General features: G+C 39.8%; 3 protein-coding genes across 3 annotated transcripts; 2 read left to right on the forward strand and 1 right to left on the reverse strand.

Annotated features, from left to right (window-relative positions):
* Positions 1-1,601: 1,601 nt before the first annotated feature.
* LOC131695016 (uncharacterized) lies at positions 1,602-2,568 on the forward strand. The gene is made up of 2 exons (XM_058983550.1): positions 1,602-2,157; positions 2,216-2,568. Exons 1-2 carry the CDS (start codon positions 1,602-1,604, stop codon positions 2,566-2,568), a joined length of 909 nt encoding a protein of 302 aa, XP_058839533.1.
* Positions 2,569-8,535: 5,967 nt separating this feature from the next.
* LOC131695015 (WD repeat and FYVE domain-containing protein 3-like) lies at positions 8,536-9,858 on the forward strand. Its single transcript, XM_058983549.1, has 3 exons — positions 8,536-8,745; positions 8,801-9,104; positions 9,163-9,858. Exons 1-3 carry the CDS (start codon positions 8,660-8,662, stop codon positions 9,841-9,843), a joined length of 1,071 nt encoding a protein of 356 aa, XP_058839532.1. The 5' UTR covers positions 8,536-8,659; the 3' UTR covers positions 9,844-9,858.
* Positions 9,859-20,088: 10,230 nt separating this feature from the next.
* Positions 20,089-22,943, reverse strand: LOC131695018 (uncharacterized). The gene is made up of 2 exons (XM_058983551.1): positions 22,770-22,943; positions 20,089-21,489 (listed from the first exon to the last, which is right to left on the reverse strand). Exons 1-2 carry the CDS (start codon positions 22,941-22,943, stop codon positions 20,089-20,091), a joined length of 1,575 nt encoding a protein of 524 aa, XP_058839534.1.
* Between the last annotated feature and the right edge of the window lie 271 nt (positions 22,944-23,214).

The following is a 23,214-nucleotide window of genomic DNA, read 5'->3' on the forward strand; positions in this document are numbered from 1 at the left end:
AAATAGCCCGGTATTTATCGCAGCATAACATAAAACTAGCTTTTAAAACCATTGACAAAATTAAAGACACAGTACACAGTAAGCTTAAGGACAGAATAGAAAAAGACCGTCGAACTAATGTTGTTTATGAAATACCATGCGGTGTCTGTACAGATAAGACATACATTGGACAAACAAGTCAATTTTTAAAAAAGCGTTTGGAACAACATAAGAATGATATAAAAAATAAAAGCGTAGGAAGTACGGGGCTAGCACAACATACAATCAATGAAGGTCACCTTTTTGACTTTAAAAATGCTAAAATATTGGACGAGGTGCCTAGGACCGATACCCGGTTGATAGTGGAAATGTTCCAAATAAAAATAAAAGGAGAGTCGAACACGTTCAATCTACAACGGGATTCTATTAAGTTTAGGTCTGCATACAACGGCTTAATAGAGAAGCTGAAGAGCACCGTGCGTCCGAAGAAAGTACCAACGGAGATTGAGTGTACAAGACAAGACAGCAGTTGATAATGTGATTGTTCATTGTGTAGACGTTGTTAGCATGTAAGTGATGTTGTTTAAACTTGTGTTTAGTGTTAGATTTTAACAAATATTATATTATAGTAAGCCGCTGAGGATGACTGAACATGTTAGTAGGTCGAAACGTCCGGTAAAATGCAGTTTGTTTTAATTTTCACCGAAAAAAATCGATGACCGTCCATACCAAATTTGCTAGCGGTGATGAAAACAAAGCAACAAAGTCATATCGATAAAAGAACAGTTCACGGTGAGCATCCACACAATGTTCTTCGTGAAATCCTTTGGTCGGCAATACGGCTACAGACTGGAGTTCACTCTAGAACTATATGAAGTTGCAGCTTAAACTAGCTCGACTAAGAAACCGGAAACTATTTCTACTCAACTGTCGCAGGACTAAAATTGTTCCAAACGGCTTCGATTATCGTCTAGACTTAGAAATCGAAAATGAACAATCTATGCAGAAAGCTGAAAAAATCACCAAAAAATTCAAACAAAGCTTACTCAGTCTGCTCATCTCAGACTGCTTCCGCTCCGTTAGTAAATTGAAAAAAGCAGCAGCAGCACAGTTAAATCACATCGCTGAGTGTGTGTCGTGTGAAGATTTCGAGTATATAAAGAATGCAGTGAAAAGGAAAGAAGAATCTGTTTTCGGACGAAGCAAGTCAAAGCAGACGAGAAAACTGGAGATTTTAAAAACGAATAAAATACAGCAATTGTGTCACAAGAGCTCCTGGGTTAGTAATCATACGGACGTTGAGTTACCCGATTTTCTCATGCGCACACTGCAGCTAGGTGGTCCCAGGTAACCAACAAGCATTAGTGTATGCAGTTAAGTAGCGTAAAATTTGCATTTCGGATGCTTCTTGCCGTATGCTAGCATTCGTTATGCATAACTGTTGTTAATCAGCATTCGAAAAACTGTTTAAAAACTTCTTGCCACTAAGCAGCATTCTGAATGCACAACAGCAGTAGAAAAGCATTTTCATGGCACAGCAGTAATTTAGCCATATATTTTGCCAAAAGCGACCTTTAAATAGCATTTAATATGACTTTAGTGCTTATCAAGTAGCCGTTAAGATGCATTTAGCATGCCTATTGGTTACCTGGGGTGGGTTTAATGTGCCAGATTTAAAGCATCCACCGTACGTACGTTTGCTATCTGAAATCGAAAGTTACATTCACTGGGATCCCCAAGCCGAAACAATCAGAAATGAAGTATCCAATGCCATTATCAATCACATCAACTACCTGAAGCAACCTTTTCATAGTGATAACGAATGGATAAGGAAAGATGTGATAAAAAGTAGCAAATATCTAGCGGAGAGGAATGACTTGATTGTTACGAAAGCGGATAAAGCCAAATTGACGGTTGTAATGAATAAGGCTGAATATGAATCGAAGATGCTTACGTTAGTGAATGACACGGAGACCTACGAAGAGATTAGGAATGACCCCACGTCGTCCACACTGAAAAAGATCAATGCTATGTTTGACCAATGGAGCCAAGAGGAATGGATAGATAAATGCACAAAATTGAAACTAAAGGTTTATAATTGTAACCCGCCACGAGTGTACGGGCTGCCGAAAACGCACAAAGAAGGGATGCCGCTACGATTAATCAACTGTACAATTGGTACAGCAACATACAATGCAGCGAAGTTTTTGTCATCCATGAAATTGTTGGTAAACAGATCACCATATAGTGAATAGCTTTGAATTTGTCGGCGATATTCGACAGCACATTGTAACCAATGAGTGTGCGTTGTTTTCGTTGGATGTTGTTTCACTATTCACAAATGTGCCTGTGGATTACGCCATAGAAAGTGTACGACTACGATGGGGCGAATTGGAGGAGCACACCAAGATTCCTGAGAGCAGCTTCATTGCAATGCTTGAGTTGGTGTTGACATCAACTTTTTTCATGCATCAAGGTCGTTTCTTCAAGCAGAAATTTGGGTTACCAATGGGATCTCCCTTATCGCCAGTTGTAGCAAACATAGTGTTGGAGAGGGTTGAGAGATGTGCGCTGGAACAGTTGCATTAAGAAGGCATTGTGCCAATTTTCTTCAGGCGGTACGTTGACGACTGTTTATCGAGTGTGCGAAGAGAACAAGTGGAGCGCATGCTGGAGGTGTTTAATAGTTTCCACCCACGACTGCAGTTCACCATAGAACTTGAGGAGGATGGTCAAATACGGTTTTTGGATACAATAGTGCGTAGGGAGGAGGACCATCTCACCACGGAATGGACTCCGAAGGATTCATAAGGCAGATATTTAGACTATAATTCCTCGAGTCCATTTAACCATAAGAAAAATTCAGCGATAGCATTAGTTGATACGGCATTGAAACTAAGTGAAGTATATTATCGTTCAAATGGTCTAGAAGTTGTGAAACAAATACTCACTAATAATAATTACCCAGGTTCATTCTGCAACAAGATTATTAAAGAACGAACACACAAATTGTACAATACTCTTGAACCTAAAAACACTGATGTGACAATGAAATTTGTTTCTGCACCTTATATACCGGGTCTGGGAGAAAAAATAGCCCGGTATTTATCGCAGCATAACATAAAACTAGCTTTTAAAACCATTGACAAAATTAAAGACACAGTACACAGTAAGCTTAAGGACAGAATAGAAAAAGACCGTCGAACTAATGTTGTTTACGAAATACCATGCGGTGTCTGTACAGATAAGACATACATTGGACAAACAAGTCAATTTTTAAAAAAGCGTTTGGAACAACATAAGAATGATATAAAAAATAAAAGCGTAGGAAGTACGGGGCTAGCACAACATACAATCAATGAAGGCCACCTTTTTGACTTTAAAAATGCTAAAATATTGGACGAGGTGCCTAGGACCGATACCCGGTTGATAGTGGAAATGTTCCAAATAAAAATCAAAGGAGAGTCGAACACGTTCAATCTACAACGGGATTCTATTAAGTTTAGGTCTGCATACAACGGCTTAATAGAGAAGCTGAAGAGCACCGTGCGTCCGAAGAAAGTACCAACGGAGATTGAGTGTACAAGACAAGACAGCAGTTGATAATGTGATTGTTCATTGTGTAGACGTTGTTAGCATGTAAGTGATGTTGTTTAAATTTGTGTTTAGTGTTAGATTTTAACAAATATTATATTATAGTAAGCCGCTGAGGATGACTGAACATGTTAGTAGGTCGAAACGTCCGGTAAAATGCAGTTTGTTTTAATTTTCACCGAAAAAAATCGATGACCGTCCATACCAAATTTGCTAGCGGTGATGAAAACAAAGCAACAAAGTCATATCGATAAAAGAACAGTTCACGGTGAGCATCCACACAATGTTCTTCGTGAAATCCTTTGGTCGGCAATACGGCTACAGACTGGAGTTCACTCTACGGAACTATATGAAGTTGCAGCTTAAACTAGCTCGACTAAGAAACCGGAAACTATTTCTACTCAACTGTCGCAGGACTAAAATTGTTCCAAACGGCTTCGATTATCGTCTAGACTTAGAAATCGAAAATGAACAATCTATGCAGAAAGCTGAAAAAATCACCAAAAAATTCAAACAAAGCTTACTCAGTCTGCTCATCTCAGACTGCTTCCGCTCCGTTAGTAAATTGAAAAAAGCAGCAGCAGCACAGTTAAATCACATCGCTGAGTGTGTGTCGTGTGAAGATTTCGAGTATATAAAGAATGCAGTGAAAAGGAAAGAAGAATCTGTTTTCGGACGAAGCAAGTCAAAGCAGACGAGAAAACTGGAGATTTTAAAAACGAATAAAATACAGCAATTGTGTCACAAGAGCTCCTGGGTTAGTAATCATACGGACGTTGAGTTACCCGATTTTCTCATGCGCACACTGCAGCTAGGTGGTCCCAGGTAACCAACAAGCATTAGTGTATGCAGTTAAGTAGCGTAAAATTTGCATTTCGGATGCTTCTTGCCGTATGCTAGCATTCGTTATGCATAACTGTTGTTAATCAGCATTCGAAAAACTGTTTAAAAACTTCTTGCCACTAAGCAGCATTCTGAATGCACAACAGCAGTAGAAAAGCATTTTCATGGCACAGCAGTAATTTAGCCATATATTTTGCCAAAAGCGACCTTTAAATAGCATTTAATATGACTTTAGTGCTTATCAAGTAGCCGTTAAGATGCATTTAGCATGCCTATTGGTTACCTGGGGTGGGTTTAATGTGCCAGATTTAAAGCATCCACCGTACGTACGTTTGCTATCTGAAATCGAAAGTTACATTCACTGGGATCCCCAAGCCGATACAATCAGAAATGAAGTATCCAATGCCATTATCAATCACATCAACTACCTGAAGCAACCTTTTCATAGTGATAACGAATGGATAAGGAAAGATGTGATAAAAAGTAGCAAATATCTAGCGGAGAGGAATGACTTGATTGTTACGAAAGCGGATAAAGCCAAATTGACGGTTGTAATGAATAAGGCTGAATATGAATCGAAGATGCTTACGTTAGTGAATGACACGGAGACCTACGAAGAGATTAGGAATGACCCCACGTCGTCCACACTGAAAAAGATCAATGCTATGTTTGACCAATGGAGCCAAGAGGAATGGATAGATAAATGCACAAAATTGAAACTAAAGGTTTATAATTGTAACCCGCCACGAGTGTACGGGCTGCCGAAAACGCACAAAGAAGGGATGCCGCTACGATTAATCAACTGTACGATTGGTACAGCAACATACAATGCAGCGAAGTTTTTGTCATCCATTCTAAATGAAATTGTTGGTAAAACAGATCACCATATAGTGAATAGCTTTGAATTTGTCGGCGATATTCGACAGCACATTGTAACCAATGAGTGTGCGTTGTTTTCGTTGCATGTTGTTTCACTATTCACAAATGTGCCTGTGGATTACGCCATAGAAAGTGTACGACTACGATGGGGCGAATTGGAGGAGCACACCAAGATTCCTGAGAGCAGCTTCATTGCAATGCTTGAGTTGGTGTTGACATCAACTTTTTTCATGCATCAAGGTCGTTTCTTCAAGCAGAAATTTGGGTTACCAATGGGATCTCCCTTATCGCCAGTTGTAGCAAACATAGTGTTGGAGAGGGTTGAGAGATGTGCGCTGGAACAGTTGCATTAAGAAGGCATTGTGCCAATTTTCTTCAGGCGGTACGTTGACGACTGTTTATCGAGTGTGCGAAGAGAACAAGTGGAGCGCATGCTGGAGGTGTTTAATAGTTTCCACCCACGACTGCAGTTCACCATAGAACTTGAGGAGGATGGTCAAATACGGTTTTTGGATACAATAGTGCGTAGGGAGGAGGACCATCTCACCACGGAATGGACTCCGAAGGATTCAGAAGGCAGATATTTAGACTATAATTCCTCGAGTCCATTTAACCATAAGAAAAATTCAGCGATAGCATTAGTTGATACGGCATTGAAACTAAGTGAAGTATATTATCGTTCAAATGGTCTAGAAGTTGTGAAACAAATACTCACTAATAATAATTACCCAGGTTCATTCTGCAACAAGATTATTAAAGAACGAACACACAAATTGTACAATACTCTTGAACCTAAAAACACTGATGTGACAATGAAATTTGTTTCTGCACCTTATATACCGGGTCTGGGAGAAAAAATAGCCCGGTATTTATCGCAGCATAACATAAAACTAGCTTTTAAAACCATTGACAAAATTAAAGACACAGTACACAGTAAGCTTAAGGACAGAATAGAAAAAGACCGTCGAACTAATGTTGTTTACGAAATACCATGCGGTGTCTGTACAGATAAGACATACATTGGACAAACAAGTCAATTTTTAAAAAAGCGTTTGGAACAACATAAGAATGATATAAAAAATAAAAGCGTAGGAAGTACGGGGCTAGCACAACATACAATCAATGAAGGTCACCTTTTTGACTTTAAAAATGCTAAAATATTGGACGAGGTGCCTAGGACCGATACCCGGTTGATAGTGGAAATGTTCCAAATAAAAATCAAAGGAGAGTCGAACACGTTCAATCTACAACGGGATTCTATTAAGTTTAGGTCTGCATACAACGGCTTAATAGAGAAGCTGAAGAGCACCGTGCGTCCGAAGAAAGTACCAACGGAGATTGAGTGTACAAGACAAGACAGCAGTTGATAATGTGATTGTTCATTGTGTAGACGCTGTTAGCATGTAAGTGATGTTGTTTAAATTTGTGTTTAGTGTTAGATTTTAACAAATATTATATTATAGTAAGCCGCTGAGGATGACTGAACATGTTAGTAGGTCGAAACGTCCGGTAAAATGCAGTTTGTTTTAATTTTCACTGAAAAAAATCGATGACCGTCCATACCACATATATTATTACAGACATGCCACTATTGAGATCCGTCATTCGCTGGCGGAGCCCCCCTCCCCCCTATCGGAGTTCAACTACCTCCCAATCCGTTGAATAGTCACCAGTCACAATGGGCCGATGACTTGAAAAATGGCCACAGTCCAAGCGCTTCACACTCGACAGTAATCGTGGTAGCGCGAAAATCTTTCCACCACACAATCTGAAGCACTAGCCGTCGTATTTCGGCTTTTCCACCGGCGCATTTACCTTGCGCGAATCGTTAATGCTAACCGCGCGATCGCGTTTGCCCAAAAAAATCCACCTTCACTATGGCGCACCCGCCAATTCGCAAACGCGACGGCGATCGTTTCAGCCGCGCAATGGTTACACTTTGTTCAGCGGCTTTATTTTTCGCGATTCACTCACTACCGAACAAGGCACTTGCGGTTTGAATTGCTTTCGATCCGGTTCGAAGGTCCAAAATGTTCCAGCAAAAACCTAACCGACTAACGAAAACGAACAACCTTCCTTCACCAGATCTATTTTCAACTAACCTATCGCGACGGTGGTTTCAAATTGCTCTCTCTATATACATACAAGTCAGATCGAAGCTGTGATCACGACGATTGTTTTCGCTATTCTTTCATCCACATTACAATACAAACACAACAATGCTCGTGTCTATAGTGCTGTTCGTTGTGAGTTAATCTTCTCCCATGTTATACTACTTCAGTTGATAGAAAGAGTGTACTAAATTTATCTTTATCCTTACAATTCATGATAGTAATTCGTTCTTGGTATTTACAAATTTATCATTAGCCTATGTGTCGAACAAATTCTATTTTATTACTGTATAAGTGCATTCCAGTTGTATTTTTACCTTTGTTCGTTATTCCGTCGCACTATAGATGAAAATGTTACTAAATATTTAACATTTTGCTAAATTCATATATTTGCTACATCGGCTCTTCTTTTATTTTTCTGATTTTGGAATCGAAAACAGCAAAATCGTCCTGAAAACATAATAATTGCATAACCTAAAGTTTTTTTAAATGGCACCTTTTTTGTGAAATCCCTACAGAAAACAAAACTAATTGCTTGTTCACCGAGCATTCTTCCTCGTTATTGCGGTGCATTCTTCCTCGTTATTGCGGTGCATTCTTCCTCGTTTTTCCGGTGCATTCTGCCCCTTTGTTGTGGTGCATTGTGCCCCGTTGTTGTGGTGCATTGTATCCCCACATAGGTGCGTTTTTTCAGCTTATTCTTCAAAGAGTATTTTTTTAATAATTTTGCCACATTGAATATTTTTCATGTTTTTTAATATTTTGCAAAGCGTTATGATTGTGATTACAGAGGAGAATGTTGGCTAAACGATATCATTAACTAAATTTTTGCAAATAATGTTCTATTGCTGAGTTATGATCATATGTCCTTAGGTGCGCTTTTTACCCCATCTTCCTCTATGTGTTTAGATCTGTTGTGCGCATATGGAATTGTTTTTTATTGTAGAATTATATTTGGAAGTTGGAAGTCGAACCGAGGTGCGCTGTGTACGAATTAATCGAATTATCAATTACGCTATGTCCGCCCATGGAAATGACCTAGCGGATGTAGTTGATATATTGTAGCCGCAAACTACGAGACTATCTGAGCGTTTAATTGCACATTCTAGAAGAATATATCAAAATTATCATTTATTTGCATCTTACAGATATCACACATATTCCGGTGTGCGCGTATACAGGGACTAGATACTTTCGAAGGGTTACTGCTATTCGGAAAAGAACATTGTTATGTGATAGATGGTTTTACCTTGATGAAAAATCGAGAAATACGAGACATAGATTCACTTTGCTCTGGAAGCTACGAGCCAATTCTACCAAATCCAGGAAATGTCAGAACGTAAGCATGACTGATTATTAACTTTGCATAGTTTACGATAGTTGTTTGCTTTTAGACCCCACGAGATGAGACAAAGTTCAAAATTTGCTTATGAAGACATTCGAGAGGTCCATAAACGAAGATATCTGCTACAACCCATTGCTTTGGAAGTGTTCTCAGGCGATGGTCGGAACTTTTTGCTAAGTTTTCCACGCAAAGTTCGGAACAAAGTGTATCAGAGGATTATGTCTGTTGCTACTTCTATTGCGGATAATGCTCAACAATCAGTTGCTGGCCAAAGTCGCACAGCAAATGTAGAACAATCTTCGAATTTGTTTAGCAGCCTTATAGGAGAAACTTCTGTTACTCAGCGATGGGTGGTATGTATGCTACAATTTCATTGGTAAATTTAATTTTACATATGTGTTTTCTTTTTAGCGTGGAGAAATATCAAACTTCCAATATTTGATGCATTTGAACACATTGGCCGGAAGATCGTACAATGACTTGATGCAATATCCAGTATTCCCGTGGATTCTCGCCGACTACGAATCGGATTGGCTTGATTTCTCTAATCCTAAGACTTTTCGTGATTTTTCAATGCCAATGGGAGCGCAGTCGAAGGAACGCCTCCAACAGTTTGAAAAGCGTTATCAAGAATGGGATGATCCACATGGTGAAACTCCGCCATATTTTTATGGAACACATTACAGCTCAGCAATGATTGTTTGTTCATATCTTGTTCGCCTAGAGCCATTTACACAACATTTTCTGCGTTTACAAGGAGGTCATTTTGATCTAGCCGATAGGATGTTCCACAGTATCAAAGAAGCGTGGCATTCAGCGTCGAAACACAATATGGCCGACGTAAAAGAACTTATTCCTGAGTTTTTTTACTTACCCGAGTTTTTAACCAATGCAAATAATTTTGATTTTGGTATGAAGCAGAATAGCGAGACATTAAATCATGTCGTGTTGCCGCCATGGTCGAAAGGAGATCCGAGAGAATTTATTAGAGTACATCGAGATGCTTTGGAATGTGATTATGTCAGTCAACATTTACATTTGGTAAGAGCCATCTTAATGCTAATTTTGCTTATAAACAGCATGCTAGTATAGAAACAACACAACTTGAGCAAACTCATTACATATTGATAGAGTCTGTTCGGTACCGATACCGGGGGAGGCACGGTGGAGTAAGTAGAGCAAATTTCTGGCCAACAGAGAAAATAATGCACCAAAAGAGAAAATATATGTTAAAGACATGGACATCCTTAACCCAATAGGAATTGCAGGGTTCACTGGTGGCTGTCCGCCTGTCACTCAGTTGACGCCACGAATAGCATCCGGTTAGCTGTACTGTAATACAAGTTTATAACAGTAACACGCGTTTTTATCACTCTGTGTTGTTCGAGTCTCTATTTTAATGAAGTATATTTTTAACGTATGGGTCGTGTAATCTTATCTATGGGTCACCCACGAACACAGCCCGTAACAGTGGCGACGAGTTTTTAATATAATTGGTGGTCGAACACCAATCTGTATCATCCACGTGAAACGAACAGTAAAGCGGAATCTAACCTCAGCCAGGACTAACCCTACAACAACCAGGAATACAGCAAAATCATCAGCGGCATTCTGCTCCATTTTTCACAGGTCCACCATCAGCCCAGAAATCTTCAACTACCAGCTCGTCCTCCGCCGAAGCATCCTACCAGCTCTATCAGCAGCTAATGTAAGAGCAACAGGTTTTCATGCAGCAGCAGCAACAACAGTTAATGCAGCAGCAGCAAGATTTCTTCCGGAGTGTTACCTCATCAATCAGTATTCAGGTCACTCCAAACCGTGAAATGATTCTCGTCTTACTAGCATACAATATCAAATAATTTCGCTACGATCCGGATGGGAACATAACCTTTATTTATTCGAGCAAGATGCTGCACGGCTGGACGATGACGCGAAAGTCCGCTTGCTCATGCGAAAACTCTGATCGTCGGAGCACGAAAGATATGTGACTTTGATGATGATGATGGTCCCACCTCATACCCCCACAAAGGTGTGAGCTGAACGATTTATCTAAAAGATAATTAATATTTTGATCCATAACAAAACCAGTTAACAAAAAGAAACGGACTGGTTCAATTTGCAGACATAGCCTTTCCTTCAAAAGAACGTAACCAGATACATTTCGAATATTCCGCCAACAACCAGGGTCCATCAAGAAAATTTCCATTCCGGGAAGATACTTGATAGAATCGGGAATTGAACCCAATAGCTTCCATTTCCGATAATTCTCTGTAAGACTCCTCCCGCCTGTCCAAGACATGGTACTACCACCTGCTAAGGTGAGAAGTGACGAGCCTAGTGGCAGTGCAGAGTCTAATCGAGTTATATCATCCACATCAGACCCCTTTATTGAAAGTTTCCTACCATTAACCCAAGGCAATCAAGGGATATTCCTATTCGAGAACATCCTTGATTGATCAGGAATTGAACCCGATATCTAGTAGTTATCAGAAGGAGTCATCAAGTCCCATACTCAACGAGCTAACTCCGTTATTACCACTATCGCAGTAATAACCGAAATTAACTCTATTGTCGAGCAAAGTCAACACAACTCCATCATCAAATCAGACCCTGATCACAACAAAAGTCTAAAAGCTTCGATTCAACCCGATGAGCTTTTAGTGCTGGTCACCATGTTCGATTTCAAGTTAGTCTCTATCTGCTTAGCGCGCGCGTGGCTCAGACTTTTGCAGACATCTCATTATTTTTTAATAACTTTAATAAACAAGTAACAAAAATCCATCATCATCATAGCGAATATAATAACTTAGTGTGACTGAATGCAAATAATAGAAGAGATAAAAAATACAATCTTCGTGGTATTACATAGTTATTCAAATGACTCCAAAATATAAAAATTCAAAAAATCTGTCTACAAAGCAGATTTTACGTGTGAAATACATAGTGTTTTGAACTCCGCTAATGTGGCTGCACGTTTAATATGTCTAGGCATCGAATTGAAAAAAACTTATTCCTTTGTACAACAAGGAGTTCTGTGATCTACTAAATAAAAAGTTTGGTGTTCTTGCATCCGACGCGTTTCTAGTGTTGTACCTATGCACATCACTTCCTCTTTCAATTAGAGGTGTGCGCCGATGCATTTTTAATCGGCGGCGGCGTAAGCGACATTTTTGGCCGGCGGCGGCGGCGTTGGCGGCGTCACGCCGTTGGACCCTACCGGCGGCGGCGCGCCGGCGTGTGTCGGCGTGACGAATATTGACGCCTATGTAACTAAAAAAAATTCTTGACTGTACAATTCCTTTCCCAAATTTTCGGTTTCTATTGTAACAGACTTCATACATACAAACAAACGTTACAGCTTATAGAAAATCTAAAAAAATCATCGCCCACGATGTACTAGCGACATCTGTTGAACACATTGCACAAAATGTAATTCTGTAATTCACCCTGCTTGCCAAATGCAAGATAATAAATGAAAGGTGGAACTATTTTTACAGTTGTAAAATTTGAAGAACGAAATAGCAAAAATTGTCGATGTTGCATACTACGACTTCGCATGAAATAATGATTGCAATGGACAAATTTGAAGAGTGCAGAGTAACGACTGTATTTCAATGACCCATAATAATTATTTATTGTTCTATATTTGGGAAATTAAGCAACGGTAAAAATTTTTTTGTTTTGTTTGAGGAAATTAATTGTTGTTGTCGTTTCACTGTTTTTTGTTTCTATTTAGTCATCTTTACCGTAAGCCCGGGGACAATTGTGAGCTCCAATATATTGAATTCATAATCAAATTTTGGGGGTGATATGGTGATTTTTTTTGCTGCTAGAATTCTGATAAAAACACAAATTCTATTCAAAACGAATTGTTAAGCTTGGTGGTGATGTACTTTCATTGGCCAAAATGTTTTTTTATTTACGATTCTCGAGATAAAAAGCACCAATGATTAACGATTTCAAACTTCACACAACAAGAAATCCAAAACATGTTTAGGAAGTAAGAGAGCCGGTTGTTAAAAACAGACTTCCAGCTAAATATTAATAAGATTTATGTAACTTTGCTGATGGTTTTCAGTTAGGGATAAATTTATTCTCTAATAATAGTTTTCTTTATTCACATTTTGGAATAAGCTTTTTCTAAATGTTGTTCTAGCCGCATTGACGGCGTTCATAACACACGTAACGAAACACGCTTTTCTCTTGAAACTTTTTCGTTTCGTTGTTCGTGGTACAACAGAGAAGGCATACTAGCGCCACCATCAAATCGGTGGTGCATATATGAAACAAGCACTATCTGTCAAGTTGTCCCTGGGTTGTTTACCATCGCTCTTTTAGAATCCCGCAGATATCAGATACCCTAACACGAGGCGTTATTATTGGCATTACTGCGCAGAAATGTCACTTTTAATGATCGTGTAAGGACACCTTTCAAGGTAGACACATTACTTCATTTTCCAGGCTGATGTTTACTTTTACTTCTTGTAAGTACAAAATCGCCACAATGATAAGGAATACGATTCCCTGGTACTACATTTTCTTACAACGTACGACCTGCTTCTATCTTGAGTGCAAAGTATGCTCGATGTGCTGCAATCATACAGTTCTACACCCTGACGAAACCTAAATATACAGTTACTATCAATCATAATTACTCCACGACTTAACGTGTTAGCTCCTGTTAGGTTGAAACTGATCACTAAACAAGTCTGATTGAAAATGGCCTGAGCGTATCTCTAGTTTTCGTAGCACCTGCACCCCGCCAATTTCTCCAGCAGTTTCGGGGGACCAACAAATTCTAATCCATTGCATACATTCGATACACCGAATCAATTAAATTACTAACATACTGTTATGTGCTTAGTCATCGATTGGCTTCGTGTTGTAACTTAAGAAATGGTTGTGAACAACTCCCACCTTGGGCACTTCGACAAGAATGAATTTCACATTTCTGGCCCATATTGTTTGTTTTGGTTTGCATGATATTAAAAAGACCGTAACGTTTTCGGGTGGGTGCGGAAACTAAGTAACGCATTTAGCTCTGTGTCAAAATCTCTTCACTAACGCCACCGATTTGTAATTGAAATCGACCTTTTTTTTCTACGAGTGATGAAAATTCATCTCGTGTTACGTCTTATTTGTCTGTGATACCGGGCTGATGCAACTGACACTGAAAATCTTTCCTGAGTGGGGCTAGATCACACGATGAATAATTTATGAGACTAGAAATCTTACCCTCTGCATCGCCACATCTGTGCACCAGCGTCGCGAAAAGTCAAGATCACTTTGCTCAACTATTCTTCGAGAATTTTTTTTTTAAATAATTAATTTTAATTTTCACAAAACTAGTTCACGCAAAAAAAGATGACATTATACTCAAATGTTTAGTAGGTGGTTGTGTCTGAATATGTTTAATATTTTTATGATTTTTATTCATAGCATTGATTTGTATTAACTTTATTGACTAAAACAGTCAAGAATTGAACGACGTGCAACGATTTTCGTAAATTCTCGTCGTGTTATCGTGATATTTTAGTCTTGAGCTTACCGTTAAATTTTTTACACAGAGTCACGTGTCTTATAGTTTTCTAAATTATTTCACGGACATGAATTGTGGATAGGTAATGTATTTTGCTCAGCGCAGTTTCATTTATTTCCGAACATTTCTCTGAATTTTAACAAAGGAATAACAGGGTTACATGTCCTAGTAATGTCTTTGTATCTAATGCTCGTGCCTATGAGACTGGTTGCTAGCAGCTGTACACAATAGCTCACATAGAAATTTCAAAACCAAAAAGCAGAGCGAATAATCCATGAATAATAGTCTGAGTTCTTTGTAATTGTTTACGTAAGTATAATAAGATTATGTGGAAAATTAATTACTTCATGAATTACATCATGAACAGTTTCACGAACTCGACTGGTGAATCGTGTGTAGCATATTAGTAATTAAGAATCGGTTAAAAAATCAATGAATAATACATTGCGTTCCAGTGAAATTGATTACGTGCAAAGATTAGGATCAGGCACATAATCGTAAATTTCAGGCACATATATCTTGAAAGTGGAAGTTTTTTTTTAATTTGTGGACCATTTCACGCACACGAATGGTAAATTGAAACTTATATGCTCACAATCATAACCAGTTGACGAAGCAAGAATGGATCTTTGAATTATTTAACGAGTGTCGTGTAATGGTTTTCGAAAAAATATCAAGAATATTTTAATTTTGTAATCCAATTGACGACCACTAATACCAAATAATGATCAAGATGTGATAAATCATCAATCAGTTAACGTCGTATATTTGGTCTATAGACAATGTTTCTAATTTGTGGATAAAATTATGAGTCAACAATTTTAGAGTTCGCGAATTGTCGGCGCGGGAAAAATGCATCGGCGGCGCGCCGCCGATCTACTGTTCGGCGTCGGCGTACGTTAAAAATTACCGGCGGCGGCGGCGTGGCGCGGCGGCGCACAGGTCTAACTTTCAATTCGATCACACAAATATCGAGGCAGCATTCCATTAATAATTTTAAAAATGAACACCATTGTTAAGTAATAAATTCTTTGCTTCACAGAGAGCCATTGTAATGCGCTTAGCATGAAACTAGAGGAAGTGTATCTGTTACATTTTAAAATTAATCGCATGATTCTATTTTGCAATCGCTGTAACCTCAATATTTGTGTTTGATTGGCAAGAAACAAAATGGATGGGCAGAAATCAATATGTGGTGAAATAATAGATTTATATAATAAAATTTTACAACTAATTGTTAAATCATTTTTCAGACGACACAATATACCATACTTTTTAGCAATCTTTTTGATGACATTGTCGATGTGAGACTTAAAGGTTAACTTGTCATCAATGATTATTCCAAGATATTTTAATTCACTAACGCGATCAATAGTCTCACCATTTATTTCAACGTTAACGTCAGGCCTAGTAGTAGCCGAAGAGATGATCATATATTTAGTTTTAGCAACATTTAACTTTAATTGTTTAAATTTTAACCAACGTGCAACATGTTAATGGGGCGGTACTCTTCGGCTTTATCCGTCCCAGTAACTTTAAGAATAGGAATCACAAGTGATTCCTTCCAAACTGTCGGCACGTGCCCAGTTTGTAGTGATTCATTTACAAGGTCCAGCAGATCGTGTCCGATGACATGAAAGCAATCCTGTATCACTTTTGCGTTTACATTATCGATACCAGCCGATTTACCCAAAGAAAAACAAATATCTTTCAATTGTTCAAAAGTGATTGGGTGAAATCCATCAAATCTACAGTTAATATTAATCGGCTGTGTTATTTCCGCAGGTTCACTGACCAGCTCAATACTTTGATTAATCAGTTGCACACTGTTAACGAAATAACTGTTCAATTTTTCAGCTATTATTTGCTCAGATTGTTCTTCTACCCCGTTAAAAGTAATGGACTGCGAGGAACTAGGTTTAGGTTTAATTATTTTTTTTAGGATTTTCCATAACTCTTTGCTGTTGTTTTGATGTTGATCGATCTTCCTTTGAATGTACTCACATTTGGTCTTTTTTAAAGCTCGTGAATAAATATTTCGCGCGTGTGTGTACCCATTCCAAAGACGTTCACTATTCAAGTTATTTAAATTAACATATTTTGAGAAACTAAACTATTTGTACACTCTTTTATCACATTAGTTAGAACAGCTGCCTTGTTATCCAAATTTCCATTCAATTCTGTAAAATCCAGGCTTCTCGAAATCAGTTGAGACATGGCTTGTTTCGAATATCTTTTCCAGCACTTAATTTTAACTTTATCCTCCTCACGGTTTGGTTCATTCTCCAGCAAAATTGAAATTGTCTCATGATCTGAAATTTTACAATCGGCCTCTACATACGAATGAACCCCATCAAAATTGGAATACACGTGATCTATCAATGTTCTACTGTGTCTGGAAATTCTTGTACACTCACTAACCGTTTGCTTGAAATTGAAAAACTCAGCCAACTGATTCGAATTTTGTTCGTTGAGCCAATCAATATTGAAATCACCCGAAATTACATTAAGTTTGCTTAAATCAACGAAATTCTCCCACCAGTTTTCTAAAATTTCTAAAAATCGTCGATCGCTAACTAGGAGAATGGTATACTACTGCAAAGTTTCCCATCTGCATGCCTCTTTCAACTGATATACCCAAGAACCAATTATTATCAACTGCTTCGTTTAACCGAACGTTGAATTTAATCGATTCTTTGGCGTAAATAGCAACTCCACCGGTATGTCTGGAATGAGATAGGCAAAAAGCAACTTTATAACCCGGAATGCTATACTGAACAAATGCATCAGTATCAACAATATGTGTTTCTGATAGAAAAACCAACAATGGACGTTTGTTTTCTACAAGATGTCGCATTGCAACAAAGTTTGTAGACAACCCAGCTATATTTAAACATAATATTTCAGACAGCCTCCCGTTTGTTAGATGCTATTCACTCAACAAAACGTTGCTTTTTTCGATTCTATCAGTCTCCGATATACTGAACACTGCTTACTAAATGCCGCATGGTTTACGTCCAAATTCATTTTGCGTTCACTATTCTTTTTTATACAATTTACACATTTAAAATCAGTTGACGAGCATTCAGATGTTCTATGTGCTCCATTACATCTGGAGCACGTTTCTTTATTAACGCATCCCGTACTCTTATGACCAAATTCTCCACAGTTGAAGCAGCGCAGCACGTTAAAGGCCTCTAAAACAGAACACCTATCCCAACCAATGTTCACCGTACGGGCTGACATCATAAGTGTTCTTATCAACTTCAATTATAACATTGTATTTGTTATATTTGAAGCGTGGATTTTCAAAATTGGCAACAACTTTAACATAATCGACCGGAATGCCCTCATTCTGATTCTTTAATAAGTCAACGAAAACTTCCTCAGAGTATCGATCACTCATCCCCATTATTTTCAACTTCGGTTTACCGGGTATCGGTATAACAGCATTATACTTTTCACCCAATGTTTTCTTTCACCGATTCAATATTATCCCGAGTTGCACACTCCACAATAATCGAGCCATCTTTACCGTTTTTAAAGTTGCTAATTTTGTGCACCTTTGGATCTAATTTGTTTTTTAATTCATTCCTCGTGTCGTCACTCGATTGCAATGGCTCGACTGGTTTAATCACAATGACCGGGCGAGCCTTACGTTTCGTTTGACTTCTAGTTCTAATTTTATTCGTCCCAGTAGCTCCCGACAAAACATTCGCGTAAGTAATTCTACTATTTTTATCAAAAACCTCGTCATTATTTCCATCATCGTCTATTTCAATTAACATCGGTTCATCTTCTTTATTCGTCAAAAATTATTTCGTTTTCTACTGGGATTCCCGTCAGATTCAGAATGAACCTTCCTATTACTAAAATTCCTCTTTCTGTTCATTCCAACTAATTCAATTTCACGCTTACCATTTTCATTAAAACAACTTTTCAAATCTTCCAACTTTTTGGCAACACTGTTTTCCAAGCTAGCCAATTTACTCTCGAGAGAGTTGTTGAAAGACCTGATCAGTTTTTCTATTCCGTTTTCTAATGCGATGTTTATCTGTGCATCGATGTTTTTTCGGGCATCAGTGAGAGACTCAGAAATGGAAGCGAATTGTTCCATCTTCTTATTCAACTCAATGGATATCGAACTGACATCCTGCACACCAGAGACTGATCTGATAAACACTTCGCACACTTGTAGCAAAGACTTGCATTATCAGCCACCCAATTTACCATGGCCTTTGTTAGCCCGGAACATTTTTGATGATATTTATCGCCGCAAAAAAGACATACAACAAGGCCTTCGGCGAGACTCACCGTGCCCGTACACTTTGCACACAGGCCGCTCATTATAGGCAAATTAAACTACAGCTGGAGAAGCGGGACAATACCAAAGAACAATATAACACTGCGTCTTCCACTGCGGGCAAGCTTATAAAGCCAGCCGCAGCGAAATGAAATCTGAAAATCACAGAACAATAATAGTCTGTATGACTACACACTATACTTATCTGAATGATATTTCGATTAGCAATAGGCGCCCACAAAGTTTTCAACGAAAAGTAAAGTATTTCACACGATTTAACCGATTGATGCTTACGCACTCTGTCACACAAGTTACCATATTCACTTTCACAAAAGCACATTCACTTACATCCTGCTGAAATTAACGAAGGACTCCAAATTTACTGATACAGTTAAAAACTGAAATCCCTTTTCGGCGCTGCAGAGTCCGTCATAGTAAATGGTATCGGTCAGAGTTGCACAAAATCATGACTATCACTTTTTCTTCAAAATGTACGCAAAGCTTCGGTCACAAATCAAAATGATCGTCTTTTTCAGTTGATAGAACTTGAGCAACCGAAACTGATCATAGTGAGTACCAACAACAGTGACGAGGGAGAGAGAAAAAAGATTGACAAGACGCAGACAGCCGATTCAAGTGACAGCACAATGATAATTTCTCTTTCCTTTTTGTCTACCACGCCAAGCGTAGTTTTTATTAACTAAACAATAACCATATACGATTCAATCACTAGACAGTGTTTATTGACCCTTTGCACTTGCTTTAAATTTGATCGAAATCAGTAACATACTGTTAGTTAAACTTGAAGGATACTTGTTTTGGGGTCGTTCGGACACGCAGAAGCTCCTTGAAGCAACCTGACTTTTAGTGCAGTAGCTCAAAGCTGAAAATAATTTATTCTTTAATCGTATGTATAAGGGGTATAAAGGCTTCGTGTTTACTCACATTAAGTCTTCCCTTTGTATCAAAATGTCCGAAAACTATCCGTCTATCTTTTTATAAATTGTGATGAATTGACAGCAAAACAGTTTCGTTCTAGAAGTAAGTTTTTCCAGGTAAATTTTCAATGATCTTAGAGTGCGGATTAAGGTTGAAAGGATGCGCTACGAAACGGGTAACATTTGTTTTTCCTACCTTCTAGCTTTCAGCCAATGTAGTTCAATTGAGGTTTTGTACTTCCACGACTTCTTCTAGGACGATCTTCAAACTCCTATTGGTTGAAGGTGAGCCCTCTAATCGTTATCGTAGGCCCTCTACTAATTCGTCTGAACCTGACTACAAAATGTGCGTTTAATTATCCCTAACCTAAGATTGTGAAATTAAAGTGCTCACCAATCGTGCTCACCAAATATATGCGGATTACTCAAAATCCTTCACTATCCTCGTGAACGGTGAAATGCGGTATACCCAGTGGGTGAAAATTTATAATAATAATAAATGAACTTCGATCAAAATTTCAATAATTAATTTAAACAAACTTCCTCCTCGGCTCAAACTACGATGATATCGATACTTCTTTTTCTGACGGTTCTCGATCATTCGGTCCAGGGGGGTGCCCGTTCGCTTCGTCTCGACTGTCGAGTCCAGGGGGGTGCTCACCTGTTTTATCTGTAGTGAGTGCTGCAGCGATGCCAGAACATCCCCCGCCCCGTGGATCCTGATGAGGATTACTGGGCTCCTCACAGAATCCACCAGCTGCCACCTCCATAACCGCTAACTTGACTACCGGTCGCTTCAGCTCTCTGCCACTCGACGTTCGCACTACTGCCTGACGGATTCTGCCATCGCTTCCTACAATAACTTGCTGCACCTTTCCACGTATCCACGTTCGTCTACTCCCCTCTGCTACGTAAACCAAATCTCCAACCCGTACTGGCTTGCTCTCTTCGAACCACTTCGGTCGTTTGTTTAGTGTCGGGAAATACTCCTTCAGCCAACGGTTCCATACTGCTTCTGACAGATATTGTGACCGTTGATAGCTACTCCTCAGCGCCGCAGCCCAGTCGACTGGAGTCCGAAGCGGGTCGTGAGCTGCCGACGAGCTTCCGAGAATAAAGTGGTTCGGTGTGATCGCTTCCTCGCCCGCCGACTCTTGCGGCATGTATGTTAGGGGCCGCGAGTTTATGAAACATTCCGCCTCAGTCAGCACCGTGAGCAATATTTCATCGTTCAGCTTTCTCCCGTCGTCGAGAGCGCGCAAAGCTTCTTTGACACTCCTCACCATTCGTTCCCACACGCCGCCCATGTGGGGCGCAGACGGTGGGTTGAACGTCCATTTAGTGCGCGCATCAGTAAACGTGTCTGCGCATCCGTTGTTGATATTCTTGATCTGCTTGATCAGCTCATTGCTTGCTCCGACGAAGTTGGTACCATTGTCCGAACATATCTCCACTGGCGATCCTCGCCTGCGGATGAATCTTCTCACTGCCATGATACACGAGTCTGTAGATAGACAGTGGGCTACTTCTAAATGGACGGCACGCGTGACCAAACACGTGAAAACAGCCACGTATCTTTTCTCCTTGCGACGTCCAACCGACACGTCAAGTGGTCCTAGGTAGTCCACACCCACATAACAAAACGGCCTGACAAATGGTGTCAAACGTTCTTCGGGAAGAGGTGCCATTCGCGGGTACTGTGGCTGACACTTTGTAATCTTACAGCGCTGACATTCCCTCATGACCTTGCCCACCGTCGCTCGCAAGTTAGGAATGTAAAATCGCTGGCGGACCTCGTTGACTACCGTCTCACGATTAGCGTGGCCGAACCGGCAATGGTAATCGTTCAGTAGCAATGTGGTGATTAAGTGACCTTTTGGTAGTATTACTGGAAACCGGGCATCGAATGTCGCGTAACTTGCATTGGCCGTCCGGCCTTCAACTCTGATAACACCGAACTGATCAGCGAAGGGGGACAGTCTGTATAATGGGCTAGTTTTTTCAAGATTCACCCATTTGCCTAATTGCGGTTCGTCTCGGTTGTTTAGCAGGATCCTAGTTTCGTCCGGATAGAAATCCCTCTGCGCTATTCGCCATAGATATTGTTCGGCCTTTAAGTACTCTTGCTGACGCAGCGGGACGATTTCGACCGAAGTCGTGCGTTGTAAAAGCTTGCATTGACATTCAGTAGCCTTAACGACTTCGATTGGAAATCCTTTGCACTTCCGACGACAATTCGAGATGAACCGACCCAGTAATGCCACAGTTCGAAGCAGCACGTTCCACTTTGAAAACCGTCCAATGTCTATCAGACTTTCGGGTACCGCAACATGGTGCAATAGAAGGTTGTAGCGATCACGTGTATCAGAAGTCAAAATAACTTCCAAATTCAGTAACCCAAGTTCCCTGTTGCAAATATGTGTTTACTTCTTCCATTCCGTAGGAGGAATAATGAACACTAGGCGGCTAAAACGTACTATCCGCTCGCGCACGCACGTTTTTTCTCTTTCCCAATCTGTCTCACGATTGCACAAACTAGAGCAAGTGTCGGTCGCCGAACGGACCTCTTTGTCGTTGTCTTATCAACCGCCCGATCAGAAAAAAACTATTTGAACGCAAGTGAGGGTATTGGCGCGTAATGGTATGATGCAAATGTTTCGAGAGGGAATGAGATAGCGATTTAGAATCAATTGTCCAAGAAGTTCGTTTTCGAAATACGAGTTTTACTTCGGTAAAATTACGTACTTCCGGGTATCTATAACCAAAAATCGTTTATCTGAGGGTTTAGGAATAGCTTCTCATCCATTTCAATCTAGACCGTGAAAGAGGCTAGAGTGCGTGTTTTTTGATTTTGTCCCGCGGTGTGTCGAAAGGTTTGTCCAGTTAAAATATGAGATGTCTTTAAAATTTAGTAATTTTTTTGCGTTAAAGTCTAGAAGTAGGAAGTGCGGATAATTCGTGTGCGTTTGCTGAAAGTACAAAAAAGGTAAATTACAATTGTGCTTATAAAAAGAGAGACAATGCGTTCACGGTATCGGTAGCCGTGCGACGGCTTTTATTCTACCGTTTAGATTGGCACTATTCATCGGCCCGCCACACCGCCCTTCGCCCACCGACGCGCTCTAGACCCACGCGCTAGTTTGGGATATTCTGGCGCTGCAACCGAAAAGCCAGAAGTGCGACGATTCATCAAACGTTTGCACAGCAAAGTTTAACGTCGCGACCATCCGGTGTGTACGTATTTTGTTGCTGGCAGCTTGTCCGGCGTTCCGACACTGCCAGCAGTTATCCATCCTGTACGCAGAGGAACATCTGTAATCGTCCGGTACATCCTTAATCGCCGCCTGCGCAGATTCATCACCGCCGGTGTAGATACATCGCCGCCACCGCATCGCCGCATCAGGACAGTCATCGCAGTAGTGCGAAAGTGAGTGGGCAAGCAACGAAAAAGACTGTAAGTACACCTACCACAAAATCCATGCGCATGGTGAAAGTTTAGCCGATACACGCACCCGGCAAACAAAAGTTCGGCAACATTATGGCACGTTAGCCCGGTAGGAAATAGCGATCGCTCTCCGCACACAGTAGGGAACAGTAAAATTATAGACAACACCATGTTAGGAAAAAAGTAAATTAAGTTTATGAAAATGCCGGTTAAGTGAATAAATTAAAAGGTTGATTGT

The sequence above is a fragment of the Topomyia yanbarensis genome, unplaced genomic scaffold (genome assembly GCF_030247195.1).
Source record: "Topomyia yanbarensis strain Yona2022 unplaced genomic scaffold, ASM3024719v1 HiC_scaffold_239, whole genome shotgun sequence".
NCBI lineage: Eukaryota > Metazoa > Arthropoda > Insecta > Diptera > Culicidae > Topomyia > Topomyia yanbarensis.